General features: G+C 44.7%; 1 protein-coding gene and 1 long non-coding RNA gene across 2 annotated transcripts; one reads left to right on the top strand and one right to left on the bottom strand.

The window, feature by feature from the left end:
- Window positions 1-3,061: 3,061 nt before the first annotated feature.
- On the bottom strand, window positions 3,062-4,451 carry LOC116088339. Its single transcript, XR_004117862.1, has 2 exons — window positions 4,211-4,451; window positions 3,062-3,672 (listed from the first exon to the last, which is right to left on the bottom strand). It is a non-coding gene; the product is annotated as an uncharacterized LOC116088339 (long non-coding RNA).
- Window positions 4,266-13,112, top strand: Cnot11 (CCR4-NOT transcription complex subunit 11). The gene is made up of 7 exons (XM_031367291.1): window positions 4,266-4,899; window positions 6,114-6,278; window positions 6,935-7,087; window positions 8,562-8,764; window positions 10,477-10,679; window positions 12,597-12,693; window positions 12,773-13,112. The coding sequence occupies exons 1-7, from the start codon at window positions 4,401-4,403 to the stop codon at window positions 12,968-12,970; spliced, it is 1,518 nt and encodes a 505-aa protein (XP_031223151.1). The 5' UTR covers window positions 4,266-4,400; the 3' UTR covers window positions 12,971-13,112.
- Window positions 13,113-14,591: the final 1,479 nt, after the last annotated feature.

Here is a 14,591-nt window from a genome sequence, read left to right on the forward strand (position 1 = left end):
GGAACTCAAGCAGGTCAGGAAGCAGGAGCTGATGCAGAGGCTATGGAGAGATGTTTCTTACTGGCTTGTTTTTCCTGGTTTGCTCAGTCTGCTCTCTTATAGAACCCAAGACTTCCAGCCCAAGGACGGTACCACCCACAAGGGGCCCTACCCCCTTGATCACTAATTGAGAAAATGCCCCACAGCTGGATCTCATGGAGGCACTTCCCCAACTGAAACTCCCTTCTCTGTGATAACTCCAGCCTGTGTCAAGTTGACACACAAAACCAGCCAGTACACCATTCTTTCACGTGTCTGCTTTAGCAAGACATCTTCTCATTCATGTGCCCCAGCCTAACATCATTTGACATAACTGACTTTCCAAAGAAACTAGAAGTTTCCACTTCAAACCTCCACTGAGGAACTGCCTCCATCAGACTGGCCCGTGGGCATGTTTGTGGGGACATGTGTTTGATTGGTGACTGATGGGGAGGGTCCAAGCAATTATGTACAATGCCAACCCAAGCAGGTAGACTAAGAAAGCAAGCAGCTGAGCAAGCCATGGGAAGGTAGCCAGTAAGCATCGTTCCAGAATGGTCTCTGCTTCAGTTCCTGCCCTGTCTTTCTTGGATGGATTGTAACCTATCTGTTTAAATAAACTTTTTCTTTGACAAGTTGGTTTTAGTTGATATTTTATCACAGCAACACAAAGTATTTAGTGTTAGGTCTTAAACCTCAACTAATGGCTAGAGTTCCTATTAACATATCAAAGCTGACACTGGCTACTGGCTCTCCCAGCATCCTTCAGTCCCAACCTGCTATAGGGTCCTCCTGGCTGGCATACCCTATGCCTATCCTTAATCTTCTCCAACCCAGGGACTGGGCTGGGCTTCCCTTCCCCAGTAGCTCTTCCCCATATAATCCTACACTGGTCCTTTTTTTTACCCCTTTGGTCTCTTGATCTTTTGATCTCCTGACTTTCCTTTTCCCTTCTCCTTCCCATTTCTTTTCCCTTGGCTCAGGTCAGGGTCAAATTCACTCTGGAATCTTCCAGATGCCTCCCTCTGCCTCTGCTCCTCCTCAGATGGAGTTCAGTGGGCTCAGCTCAGATGTAGGTCTCATCACACACAGGGGAGACAACGCAAACACTCCTCTCATATTCCTCTTTAGGTTTTTGTTTTTGTTTTTGTTTTGTTTTTTGTTTTTGGTGTATTTGATAGGATTTCTCTGTATAGTCCTGGCTGGCCTGGAACTCAGGGATCTTGCCTGCCTCTGCCTTCCATTGCTCAGATCAAAGGTGAACACCACACTGCCCAGCTTACCTTTGGTTCCTCTTATGTCTCTGTCTATGGTGTTTGTGTCTTTCCTGGGAAGACATGAACAATTATCTCTTCACTCTGGCAGGGCACCAAAGGTAGACCTCATGTTTACCTTGGTGAACCAGTGAGTTCAGCTTGGGTGGCTACTTACAGCAGCATGAGGAGGGTTACCCACAGGTCTATAGACAACTTACAGGCAACTACTCCACTTCAGTCTCTATCTCAACAACCAGTAACTGCTATTCATCCCTGGAGGAGCAGGGCCTTGCATCGTCGAGTGCAGCACTTCACAAGCCCACAAGCCCACTCTCCTTCCACAGTGTATATTAGTGGGTCCGATCTTCTGAGGATCTCATGTGGGTAATCCCAGCTGCTCTGACAGCAACAACCCAGAGGTGCCCAGAGCACAGCCTTCCATAGCAGAAGGCCAGAGAAACTTAGAGGAGACACAACTGAATGAAGAAAAGAAATAAGGAGAGGAAAGGACATGAAGGCTCCTCGGTGTGGTGGGGGAGAAAGTTTATTGTAGATAAAAGGGAGAGTGTTAGCATTTTGTCTAAGCTCCGCCCCACAGTTACCTGGCAACAGCCAAATATGCTTGACTCACTATAAAAGGGGCTGCTTGCCCCTCCCCACTCTCTTGCTCCTCTCTTGCTTTCCTGCTCCTGCTCTCTCCCCATTCCCTCCCCCCCCTTTCTCCACATGCTCATGGCTAGTCTCTACTCTCTCTACTCCTCTTTCCTCTCTCTCTCCCTCTCTCTCTCTCCCTCTCTCTCTCTCCCTTCCTCTCTCTGTGTCTCTGTCTCTGTGTCTCTCTCTGTCTCTCTGTCTCTGTCTCTCTCTCTTTGCCTCTATTACCCTCTTGACTCCTCTCCCCATACCCTGAATAAACTCTATTCTATACTATACTGCTGTGTGGCTGGTCCCATAGAACATATCACCCCTCTCTTTGTCTTTTTATAAGCACATCAGAGAGTGTGGGTAGAGGCAGGGGCATCCAGAGTGGACATGACTAGACTGAACTGGACCATGTGGGGAGAAGGGGAGACCATGTACAGCTACCAGGAGTCCAAAGGGGCAAAAGGAACTGGTAATCAAAGTGTCTAGGTTTGGGGCTGGAGAGATGGCTCAGCAGGTAAGAGCACTGATTGTTCTTCCAGAGTTCCTGAGTTCAATTCTCAGCAACTACATGGTGGCTCACAACTATCTGTAATGGGATCCAATGCCCTCTTCTGGTGTGTCTGAAGACAGCTACAGTGTACTCATATACATAATTTTTTTTTTAAACTCTGGGTTCTATAGGGAAGACCCTGTGGGGGAAGGGTAGCCCAGCCTCTGGGCTGCAGAGTTCAGGGTAGAAAGAGAGGGGTATGCCAGCCATATCCTGTCAGGCAGGAACTGAGGGATGCTGGGAGAACCTGGCAGCCAGGTCAGCTTTGACAGGTTAATATGCACCTCAGCTGTTAGTCCCAGTTTGAAACTTAGTAACAATTAAGGCTACATGAAAAAAGAAGCGGAAACTGGAGAGGTGCAGCTAAAGAGTATCAGGGGCTTTGGATAACACTGGAAGCTAGAACAAGATTAGGAAGGATTCTCCCCTTGATGCTTCAAAGGTGATTGGCATATAACCCATTCCAGACTTTCAGCCTCAGGAAGGGAAGGGAAGTCAGTTTCTACTGTGAAAAATGAACTCAGTTTGTGGTGATGGCAGTGAAACCCTAGAAACAAACCCAATGGAAACAGGAAAGAAGCTCTTGACACTGTATTAATCTTAATGAAAATCAGCTCTATTTGCGGGTAACATGCTGTGCTCAAATACCTTAAAACATCTTGAAACACCCATACTGTACTAACATTTAAGTTATCAACTAACAATGTGAGTTTTAGTATGACTAGTAGTCAGAGCATACGATGTAAAAGGGCTCAAAGAGAACGTAGTTGATTAATAATAATAATAACAACAACAACAACAGAGGTAATTTGAATCATTTGCCCCGTTTTCTGCTGATTGCAACGTTCATTGGCAGAACCCCTCCACAGGTTTAATAGTAAACTAAAGTGGCCTTTAAAATATGCGCCATACTCAACACTTGTTCTTCAGGATTTCCTTGAGAATTTCAGCGGTAAGTTGAAAATTCTTCAGCTGCTGCCCTTCTTTAGCACAGGGTAGCTAGCAGGTGAAGCTGACGACATTGCCTGGGTTTCTGTAACTCTAGAGTGGGTACTAGTCACCACCGGAGCATCGGGGTGGGGAGCTGGCAGTGGTGTCTTTGAACAGGTGAATCAGATCACAGGGGACGAGGACAAGAGGCTGGTATGTAAAGAAGTTTCCAGGGTTTTCCAGTGTTCAGCCAAGGCGGCCAGAAAAAGCGCCCTAAGGCAGGATAAGGAAAAAAAATGCAAATGATTTTGTAAACAAGTATCTCTTGAGACACTTTTCTCAGATTTTTTTTCTTTTCTTTTCTTTTTTCCTTCTTTTCTCAGATTTTTGTATCTTTCTTTTTAGACCAGGCTGGCCTCGAACTCACAGGGGTTCGTCTGCCTCTGGCTCCCTGGTGCCGGCTCCGCCTAGATTCTTGTTGACATAACCATGCACAAACATTTGCGTGCTGTAACGACCTCATCTCTGAGAATACCAGCCAGGCTTGAAATTTGAACTGAGACTCCTGTTTTCATTGGCATTTACAGTAACCACCCCATGAGCCGTCGAGGATGCTATATCAGACCAATTAGCATCTAAGACCTATTTTTCAAATTATAACTTAGGCAAGGATCGCTTCCAAGGGCTTTAACCCGCACTTCACCGCAGCCTACGTTACTCCCGCCGGGAAGGACCAGACGGACAGCTCGGAGTCCGCGCGGCCCCGCCCTCCAGGCGCCCCGCCCACTTCCGGACACGACGCCCCACCCACCAGCGTCTCCGGAACCTTGGCTTGGCCTTCGTCGGTCGGTCGGCCCTGTTTCTCGGTTCCGCTCGTCTGACTTACGCGCTGTTTTGTTTGCGACGCTGTCGCCGAAAGAGTGCGCTTTACGGCTGCGCGGGACGCAGCGAGCCAGAGCCAGGGCCTCTCGGCCGGGAAGCAGGGTAGGCGGGCGAGGTTGATGCCTGGCGGCGGGGCGAGCACGGCGTCTAGCCGGCTTTTCTCCTCAGCGGATCCCAGAGGGGCGCGGGAGGCGGCGGCGTTCCGGAGCAGCCCGGCGGGCTCGAGCGGAGGCCGAGGCGGAGCAGGTGGCCCCGGGCCAGGGATTGGAGGCCCCGCGGGCAGGATGAGCCTGACCCCGAAGGAGCTCTCGAGCCTGCTGAGCATCATCTCCGAGGAGGCGGGCGGCGGCAGCACCTTCGAGGGCCTGTCCACCGCCTTCCACCACTACTTCAGCAAGGCCGACCACTTCCGCCTGGGCTCGGTGCTGGTGATGCTGCTGCAGCAGCCGGACCTGCTGCCCAGCGCGGCGCAGCGCCTCACCGCGCTCTACCTGCTCTGGGAGATGTACCGCACAGAGCCGCTCGCCGCCAACCCGTTCGCCGCCAGCTTCGCGCACCTGCTCAACCCGGCGCCGCCCGCCCGCGGCGGACAGGAGCCCGACCGGCCCCCGCTCTCAGGTACGTCCCACAGCCAGCGGCTTCTATGGGAGCTCGTCAGCTAGGAGCGTTCGGCCTCCTTGGAGAGGATCGACCATCCCTCCGTTTCCATACTTTCTTAAACTAAAATAGTAGAGGGGTAGTTAGAAGTGGCAAGCTTTTTTCATACTCACTGCACTCCCTCCCAATCGAAAAAGCCAATGTATCGTACAGCCCACACATTTTTAGTGTGTCAGATACGGCTCATTCATTATTGTAAGGCCCCGAGGTGTGCGAAGTTACCGCCATTGGCACTGAGCTTACCCCTTTTTTAAGCCTCCGAGTAAAGAAGTCGGTGTTAAGAACCCGAAGTCTTTGCAGCCGACTCCTTGGTTAGCTGGAATGTCACGTGAGCAGAGGATGAAGTCGTTTCTAATTAACCATTCGAAGATGTTCCCTGGGCAATATTGTGGAATGTTTACTTTTGCAGCATTGCTAAGATCAGGAATATATTACCTCTGAGGATGCGCCTCTAACTTTGGTGCTGTGGATGGAACCCAGGGTCACTTCCTCTATACCATGAGCCTAGCCCAGGACTCTCAGATAGCTGTACTCCCAGTCACAGGCTTCATTATATATAATGTATATGTATGTGTGTATATATATACACACATATATGCATAAACACATATACACATATACATGTATATACACATATACATATATATGTAAAGTGTGTTTAAACTGATCTGTATACCAAGCCCTACCATATGTGAGCTTTAGCTTTTGTAGGAATCTAAGTATTTGATAACAGAAAATTCTCAACAGTTATTAAAACTGTAAGTTTCATTGACATTTCCATAGATCACAGAATCTCCAAGTGATATATCTGTTTATGGTTTACTATATATACTAAATGTGTATATTCGATTAACTGGAGCTCAGTTACATTTAGTTCAGAAAAATAGCTCGGTGTGGAAAGTAGCAAATGCTAAGTTTCTTTCTTTTTTTTTTTTTTGGTTTTTCAAGACAGGGTTTCTCTGTGTAGCCCTGGCTGTCCTGGAACTCACTCTGTAGACCTGTCTGGCCTCGAACTCAGAAATCCGCCTGCATCTGCCTCCCAAGTGCTGGGATTAAAGGCGTGCGCCACCACCGCCTGGATGCAAATGCTAAGTTTCAAGTTAACTTTTAAAGTTAAATTTTAAAAATTTAAAAGTAACCATTGGAGAGAAATCGGTATGCATTTTTATTTGCAGGGTTTTTGCCTCCTATAACTCCACCAGAAAAGTTTTTTCTTTCCCAGCTCATGCTGGCACCCCCAAGGGAACTGTTCAAAAAGACACCTCGCCAGATTGCCTTGATGGATGTTGGAAACATGGGACAATCTGTGGACATTAGCGGCCTTCAGCTAGCCCTGGCAGGTAAGGAAGGGCCAGTGACTTGGACATTATTGTCTCTGCCTGAGATCCCTTACTTAAAATCTTTTTTTTCTTTTAATTTATATTTCTGCTTGTTTTTGTTTGATTCTCTTCCATTCCGCCCTGTCCTTTCCCTGTCTCCCTGTCTATCACCTCCTTTTTTGTTTTTTTTTAAAGACTGGGTTTCTTTGTGTAGCCTTTGCTGTCCTGGAATCTGCTGTGTAGACCATACTGGCCTCTAACTGAGCTCTTGCTGGCTGACTCCCGTGTAGCCCCAGGCTGGCTCGGTTCCCGGTCACAGATCACACCCTGGTACCCCAGCAGCCTCCTTCACTCTCCTTTCTATTTCCTCATTCTGTGCTTCTGATTGACACTCAGCCTGGCCTTTGCCCCGTAGCTCCCTGCCAGCCACCTCGCTCCATCTTTTCTTCGGAGTTATTCTAATATTATTATTGTTTGGTTTAGAAGAGTTAAAGATATGTACTTTGTACCCCCACATGTTCACAGTGTTCTCATTTTTAAAATATTCTGTGCAGCCCCCTGCCCTCTCCCTGCTCCCGCAGGCTGGCCTTGGATTCTCGAGTCTTGTCTCCACCTTACAGGTGCTGGGATTACAGGTCTAGCTTAAGTGTTTTAAACGCTTCTTGTCTGTGTTCCAGAACGTCAGTCCGAGCTGCCAACCCAGAGCAAAGCCAGCTTCCCAAGCATCCTCAGTGACCCAGACCCGGATTCCTCCAACTCTGGATTTGACAGCTCTGTTGCCTCTCGGATCACAGAGTCTTTAGTCAGTGGACCAAAGCCACCTATTGAAAGTAGGTATATGTGAACTAGTTTTATGTTCTCGGGTTTATATTCTAGCAGCACTCTGGAATTTTAAGTTTCTTGCAGTACTTCCTGCCTCACTGTTTAGAATATCGCAGACACCAGCCAGTTATATACTAGGATGTTTATTGCTTTGATATATATACATATATGTATATATGTATATATACATATATATATACACATATATATACACATATATATAATATATGTATAAACACACCTACCTGCCTGCCTGCCTGCAGATAGAAATTCAGATTTTACCAAAAGAATGTTTTTGTTTTCATGACATAGTCTCATGTATTGCAGAGTAGCCTAGAAAATTCCTGTGTAGCTGAGGATGACCTTAAAGTCCTGGTCATCCTCAGCTGAGAGTAGGGTCCATAATACAACAAACCACCTCTGTCCTGTGTGGAAATGCTCTCTGGAAGGCTGGGGATGGGACTGGGTAAAATCTCTCTCAGGACAAAAAGAACTTCATGCTGTATACTAGAAGCAGCAGAGAGGGTGTGGCAGTTCTTGTATCCCAGTTTAGTGGAAATTACTAAGTTTTCATTTCCTGGGCTTTTGTTGGGCAGGACCCACAGCAGGATAGATAGCTGGGTGTCTGTCTTTTTAAGTCCTGAGATTTATAGTATAAGATGTCTTTCTTGAGAGTGGTCATTTGGGTATAGCACTGTGAGTCACTGGAGTTAGGGTGCAAGTGTCTATACAAGAGCACAATAAGCCACTGAGGATGAGCTTTGTGCTTGGTTGTCATAGCATGAGGCTTTAGCTTTTCTTTCCGGCTTTTCAGCTGTGTAGCAACCAAATGAAGTATGATGTTAGTTCAGAAGTGTGTTGATAACTGATAACTTACACATCAACCTTGAATTGTGGGAATAGCCCCAAGCACTCTGTATAGTATTCTGAGGTCTTAGAGGCCACAAAAAGAAAAGGGGGGAAAAAGTCATAAAATTTTAGTTATATGTTAAGTGCAATGACAGATGCCTTTAATCCCAGCACTCAGGAAGCAGAGACGGGCAGATCTCTGTGAGTTTGAGGGTAGCCTGGTCTACAGAGTAAATTCCAGGACAGCCAGGGATATAATGAGACTTTAAGAAAACAATCATCATCATCATTTGCCAATTTGACATCTGCATCCTCAGCCTAAGTGGATATGCTTGCATTAAAACTCACTTCATGCTCATGCTTTCCTCTTTCTGAAAAACAGACTTGGTATCTGGCATCGTGCTGATGGTGTGTGTGCGCGTGTGTGCGTGCATATGTGTGTGCGTGCATATGCGCGTGCATATGCGTGTGCACTCCATTATCATTTGAGTGGAACTCTGATTTTATGTCGTTACTATTTGAAGCATGTTTTATCACGTGTCCTTATTAAAGGCACCCTTATATGTCATTAAATGCATATAGGATGTGTGCAAATGTTAGCTTGCCAATAGTCATATATTACTCTTATTATAGGCCACTTTCGACCAGAATTTATCCGCCCACCACCACCTCTCCACATCTGTGAGGATGAACTGGCCTGGCTAAATCCTACAGAACCTGAGCATGCCATTCAGTGGGACAGATCAATGTGTGTGAAGAATAGCACTGGTGTGGAGATCAAGCGGATCATGGCGAAAGCCTTCAAAAGCCCTCTATCTTCTCCCCAACAGACACAGGTACGACGTATTACAGGGTCCCATCTGTACCCATCACAGGTGTTCTTCCCAGGCAGCAGCAGTAAGTGAGCAGTCAGTTGTTGATGTGATCTAGTGGAAGGAGCATCAGAGGTCTGCACAATCCCAGCTGCTGTGCTCTGGCCTTTCTTTGTTTGACAGTTTTGCTGTGATGAGACAAGAGGGCTGATGACTGAAAATGTCTAGACTGTTCAGTTTGTCTGGGGGAAAGTAGGCTAGGATGGATCTCAGTTGGGAGCACTGTTCCAGGTGTGCATCAGTTGGACACATCATCTGCATTGCTGTATCAGGCTAGACAGCAACTCTAAAGGGTGTGTGGAGTTATTAATTTTTATAAAATATGAGGTTCAGGGAATACTCTAGACTTTAGCTACAGTATTTAGTAGTAGACTGTGGTTATCTCTCCTGCTACCCGAGGCTACAGCTGGATGGATCCCCTGAGGAAGAAGAGCAAAGACTCCAGGTGGTTGTAGATTTTATTAGATTTGCATACTTTCGAGTTAGAACTGGTAGAACTGTTACCTCCAACCTAGTTTTTTTTATTTAAAATAGGGATTTTTAAAAAGATTTATGTGTATGGGCATTTTGTCTGCATGTATCTCTGTGTACCATGTGCATGCAATGCCCACAGATGCCAGAAGAGGGCATCAAACCCTCTGGAACTGGAAGTACACATGTGAGCCTCCATGTGGGTGCTAGGAACCAAACCCTGGTCCTCTAGAGAGTAGCAAGTGCGCCTGACCACTGACCCGTTTCTCAGCTTGCCCCCAAACACTTTTAAATGATGCAATGACAATTGTTTGTAGTTTCAGTTTGCTCTTAGATGATCATGAAACAGTCCAGTGTTGAATACACAAGTGGATAAAAGAAGATACAGAGTTAGAAGGGATGGGTGTGGTGCATGTTTATAACCGTAGCTCGTGGAAGGCAAAAGTTTGAGACGTGGCAATTACAGGGCAGGCTCCTTGAGACAGGGAGCTTGAAGCCTGAGCACAGGGACTTAGCCTCAAAATAAATAAATTATTAAAAGAAAGAAAAAGTATGTATTTGGACAGAGAAAAAAATGTTTTCCCATCTCTTGGATTTGCAAAGTGTGGGTGTGATTCGAGTTGTAAAGTACTATAGGTGGAAGACGGAAGATTTCCTGTTCTGTCCCTCACTAGGGTATTTCTGTTACCTTTCTGGGTAAGACAGAGCATGACTCTTCTGAATTATTCCAGTTTATGGAGTCCTGTGGAGCCTTTTGTTTGTTTGTTTTAAATAGAGACAGGGTCTCGCCCTATACCTCACATAGCCTTGAACTCACTATGTAGCGCAGGTTGGCTACCTCCTGCCTCAGTGCTTGTATTACATGTGTGCTACCACAAGTAGCTTGATTTGTGTGTTTTGGGAGAAATCAATAATTAAGATTTTTAAGAATGACACTACTGTCATAGTGTATATTACTAGACAAAACCAAGGCTGTCATGTCTAGAGGAAGAATGACTAGTGGATTTTTAAATTGTCATTTATTTTTGTATCATTGTAATTCAGATCTGAAAATATATGAAGACATAATAAATATTGGCTTTGAGGGAAGAAATTTAGCAAATTAACATAGTTTTTATAATTTATATAAAACATTTCCACTTGTATGCAGAAAAATTCTCTAATGTGACTCAAGGACCTCTCAACTTGTTTTTTTTTTTTTTTAGCTCCTTGGTGAGTTAGAAAAAGACCCCAAGCTTGTTTATCACATTGGCCTTACTCCAGCGAAACTTCCAGACCTAGTGGAAAACAACCCTTTAGTCGCTATAGAAATGCTGCTGAAACTAATGCAGTCAAGCCAGATCACAGAGTATTTCTCTGTCCTGGTCAATATGGACATGTCCTTACATTCAATGGAAGTTGTAAATCGGTAAGTTCTCATGTTCCACTGATTAAATTACCCAGAAGTTTGAAACGCTGTAGTAGTTTCCCTTCCGTTTTCTGATTCTGTTACCCTGAAGTAATCCTTGGTGTTAACTGCATGTGAATTTTATCTCAATTTGTAAGAATTTAGTTGTTGAATTTACTTCACTGCCTTGTGCCCCTTAAAAACTCAGGTTTTATGTTCCTTGATAGCCAATAGTGGCAGCTTGCACGTGTGGGTCTTAGAACTGGACCTTTAGGCATGCTGTCATGGTTACTAGTATTCTCCCAGCTTTGTTGTTGTTCTGTGTAGCCCTGACTGTCCTAGGACTCACTGTGTAGACCATGTTGGCCTCAAACTCATAGAGATCCACCTGCCTCTAAGCCCCAAGTGCTGGTATCAAAGATATGGACTAGCACACTCAGTTTCCCAGTTCTTTGTTGATTTTGCTCAATGAACATCAAAGAAAGAATGCATTACCCTGTTAGTGTGTTCTGTATAGTTTTTGTCTTTATTTTCCTTACAGATATTGTTTAGGTCAGTTGGGAATTAAATGTAGTGAGGTGGATGGGGTTTTATCCTTCTGAGGTTTGTTTGTTTTGTTTTGTTTTGTTTGAGATAGGATCTCATAGTATCCTGGTAGCTTCAAATTTATAGCAGTTCATCTGCCTCATTCTCTGAATGCTAGAATCATGAGTGTGAACCAGATTACAATTTTTTGAGCGTCCATATATAAGTTGGCAGTTGTTTCAAACTTGAACTAAGGAATGTCTGGTCATCTGGTGACAGCTTGGCTGATAGCTCTGTACAAGAAAGGGCTAGGAGAGGAAAGAAGCATGAGTTTGCCAGTCACTTTAAGACTCCGTTACTGGCAGAGCTGCCTGTGGAAAATTTGCTGCTTGCTTCCACCTCTCCTTGCTGGCACCTCTTTCACTATAGTTGCAGTTGCTGTTTTTGCAGTGGTTAAGTTCTGCTTTGGATGGAGCAATCTGAGTGTTCCATGGATTCCCTCTCACTGCAGTCTTGTAGTACTGCCGCTACCTGGCAATCAGGTCCTACTTTTGCTTTTTCCAAGGCTATAGCAGCCTTACTGATGCACAAATCTCAGTAGGAATGGTAGCTGGCTGTAGCTTCCTTAAAGTACTTCAGTGACTTAAGTTTAAGGATGTGTAGATTTAGAAGTGGCAGTGCGTATTCGTATTCATTTACCTTTTCAAAGTTTGTAGCAAAAGGTTTGCAGTAGCCAGCCCAGTGTTGTAATGTTTTTTGGGCTGAACTTCAACTCAACGCGAAATCCTTACCTGACTCCATTTCTTAGTACTTCACTTCCTCATTTGGGAAGAACTCTCTTGGCTTTAACAACTCTAAGCTTGTTACACAGCTGCTGTTCCTATGTAATGGCCGACTCCAAGCCTGTTTGCCTTGCTCAGTTCTCAGGAAGGCCTTTTTGTTCCATATCAGCTAAGTAACTTTTCAAGGCTTTGCCAGGTTCATGTTATTTCTCCAAAGCTCCAAGTTAGTCTGATTATAGATTGTTCTGTTTAGTGTAAACCTCACCTCAGACATGCTGCCTCTCATAGCGCTTATTCTTACAGGGCTTTTCGAAGTTTTAAATGATGGCAACAACTGCTGGTTACTTGAGGCTTAGGAGGAGGGAGACCGTGACTGACAATGATACAGCCAGGCACACTCAAGGATATGATACTAATTGCTTAATGGATCATTACAGAGTATATTTCGTGATGCACACTTAACAGAAGCATCAGAGATTTAAGTGGCCATGGCTCTTGGGTTTAAAACTAGACAACTGGTCAGATAAATTATTATCAGGTGATCACAGGGAAGTCTTGACTTCATGATTACAATACTTCCCAATACTAGCAAACACAGTTAACAGCTCAAATTTTTTCTTTTGTGAAACAGACTAACTACAGCTGTTGACCTACCTCCTGAATTTATTCACCTATACATATCCAATTGCATTTCTACTTGTGAACAAATTAAGGATAAATATATGCAGGTGAGTGGTGTAAATGCTTATAACATTATCATCTGCCAAGAAAAGAAGTTTCTAAAACTTGTTCTTTTTTCTTTTCTAGAATCGTTTGGTGCGTCTTGTGTGTGTGTTTCTCCAGTCTTTGATCCGTAACAAAATTATTAACGTGCAGGACTTGTTTATAGAAGTGCAGGCCTTTTGCATTGAATTTAGTAGGATACGGGAAGCTGCAGGCCTATTCCGGTTGCTGAAGACACTGGATACTGGGGAAACCCCATCAGAGACCAAAATATCAAAATAATACCTCACCAGAACTGCCCCTTCTATTGCTCAACTGTATTTGGATTGGTTTTTAAACTGTTGTAACTCTCAAGTGGATTGCTTGCTTTATCTAAGAAATATAAATGGCTTTATTTACTTAAAGTAAAATTTCCTTTTTCCTAGATGTTTCCCATGGATGAATTTTGGTAAGAACTTGGAGAAATGTATTTTTTAGCTCTCTTGCTGATGACAATCCATATGAATAGTTATTCTGAAAAATAGTTAATGCAAGAAAGATGTAGATGCTTCTCTTTTGAATTTAAAACACAGTATCTGTTTCTTTTAGAAAACAAGCTGTAGGTTTCTGAAAAACCAGGAATTTGCTTTTGTAGCTTCTAGTGTGAAGCATGCTCAGTAAGAGTGAAGACGCTGAGAATTTACAGTGAGTGTGGCTCTTACTAAAGCAGGGTGTGAAACAAGGATGCACACTTCTTGACAACAGTGTTCTTGGCCCACTGATAAGCATGGGCACTCTCAGGCAGGGGCATTCTGCCAGGCTGTGATAGTTAACGTTTTATTCTCTCTTAACCACAGTCTAAGATGGGCGTGATTTTTTTTGTGGTCTTAAGGACAAATATGAGCTGGCACACCAGAAATGTATACCCAAGATGCCTGTTTGGTGAGGAGCTAGAACAGTCAGCACTTGGGACAGTGTGCCTTAATTTTTTTTAAGACAGGGTCCATCTATGTAATCTTACAGCTCACTATGTAGAGCAGGCTGGCCTTGAAATCAGAGATCCTTCTGCCTCTGCGTGCTGTGATTAAAGGTATATACCACCAAATCCAGCCTTTTTTTTTTTTTTAATGCTCTCTGACATTCTGTTTTATTTAAAGAAATTATGAAGAATTCCTTTTTTGGAGGTATCTCTAGAACTGATTTATGGGGACAGAATCTATTCTCCCACATCCTGCAAGAGTTAAAGGAAGCCAAGCTTGGTGATTTTGTTTTATTGTACAATTACAATCTTCTAACAGTGGAGAAGGAAAAAGAAGAAATGATCCTTGAGCCCCTGTAGGAGTGACCCTCTCTAAACTTTACAGCTGACTTCTCTCAATGTCACATAGTGGCCACAGATGTCACTGGGTGAAGAACAGCCCACGAACCAGCCACTGTTTTAGAATGACAAGTTTCAAAGACTTACTGGGCAACAAGCTCTACAGCTAATAGGCTTGTCTGCCCTGTAGCTCAGGTTAACTGTAGCCTTGGCCCAACACAAAATCGAAAACATAATTAAGGTGATAGTAGACAGATGCAGATACTTACTTCCAACCATTGGACTGAAGTTGGGGACCCCAATGGTGAATTAGTGGAAGGATTGAAGGAGCTGAAAGGGGACGACGAACCCATAGGAAGACCAGTGGTCTCAACTAAACTGGACCCCTGGGAGTTCCCAAAGACTGAGCCACAAATCAGGCAATAGACATGGCTGGTCTGAGACCCTAGCATATATATAGCAGAGGACTGCCTGGTCTGGCCTCTGGGAGAAGATGGACCCACTCCTTGAGAGATTTGAGGCCTCCGGGAAGGGGGAGGTCGGGAGGGGAGCACAGAACCTCTAGGAGACCTGGAGGAGGAACAAGATGAGGAACTGTAGGAGTGG

This window comes from Mastomys coucha, unplaced genomic scaffold (assembly GCF_008632895.1).
Source record: "Mastomys coucha isolate ucsf_1 unplaced genomic scaffold, UCSF_Mcou_1 pScaffold14, whole genome shotgun sequence".
Lineage (NCBI taxonomy): Eukaryota > Metazoa > Chordata > Mammalia > Rodentia > Muridae > Mastomys > Mastomys coucha.

Excerpts from the sequence above, each read along its gene's own strand:
- Cnot11 (XM_031367291.1), top strand. The coding sequence starts at position 4,401 with ATGCCTGGCGGCGGGGCGAGCACGGCGTCTAGCCGGCTTTTCTCCTCA. Across the intron at positions 8,765-10,476 it reads CTTCTCCCCAACAGACACAG|CTCCTTGGTGAGTTAGAAAA; the intron begins GTACGACGTATT and ends TTTTTTTTTTAG. Across the intron at positions 12,694-12,772 it reads TTAAGGATAAATATATGCAG|AATCGTTTGGTGCGTCTTGT; the intron begins GTGAGTGGTGTA and ends TTTCTTTTCTAG.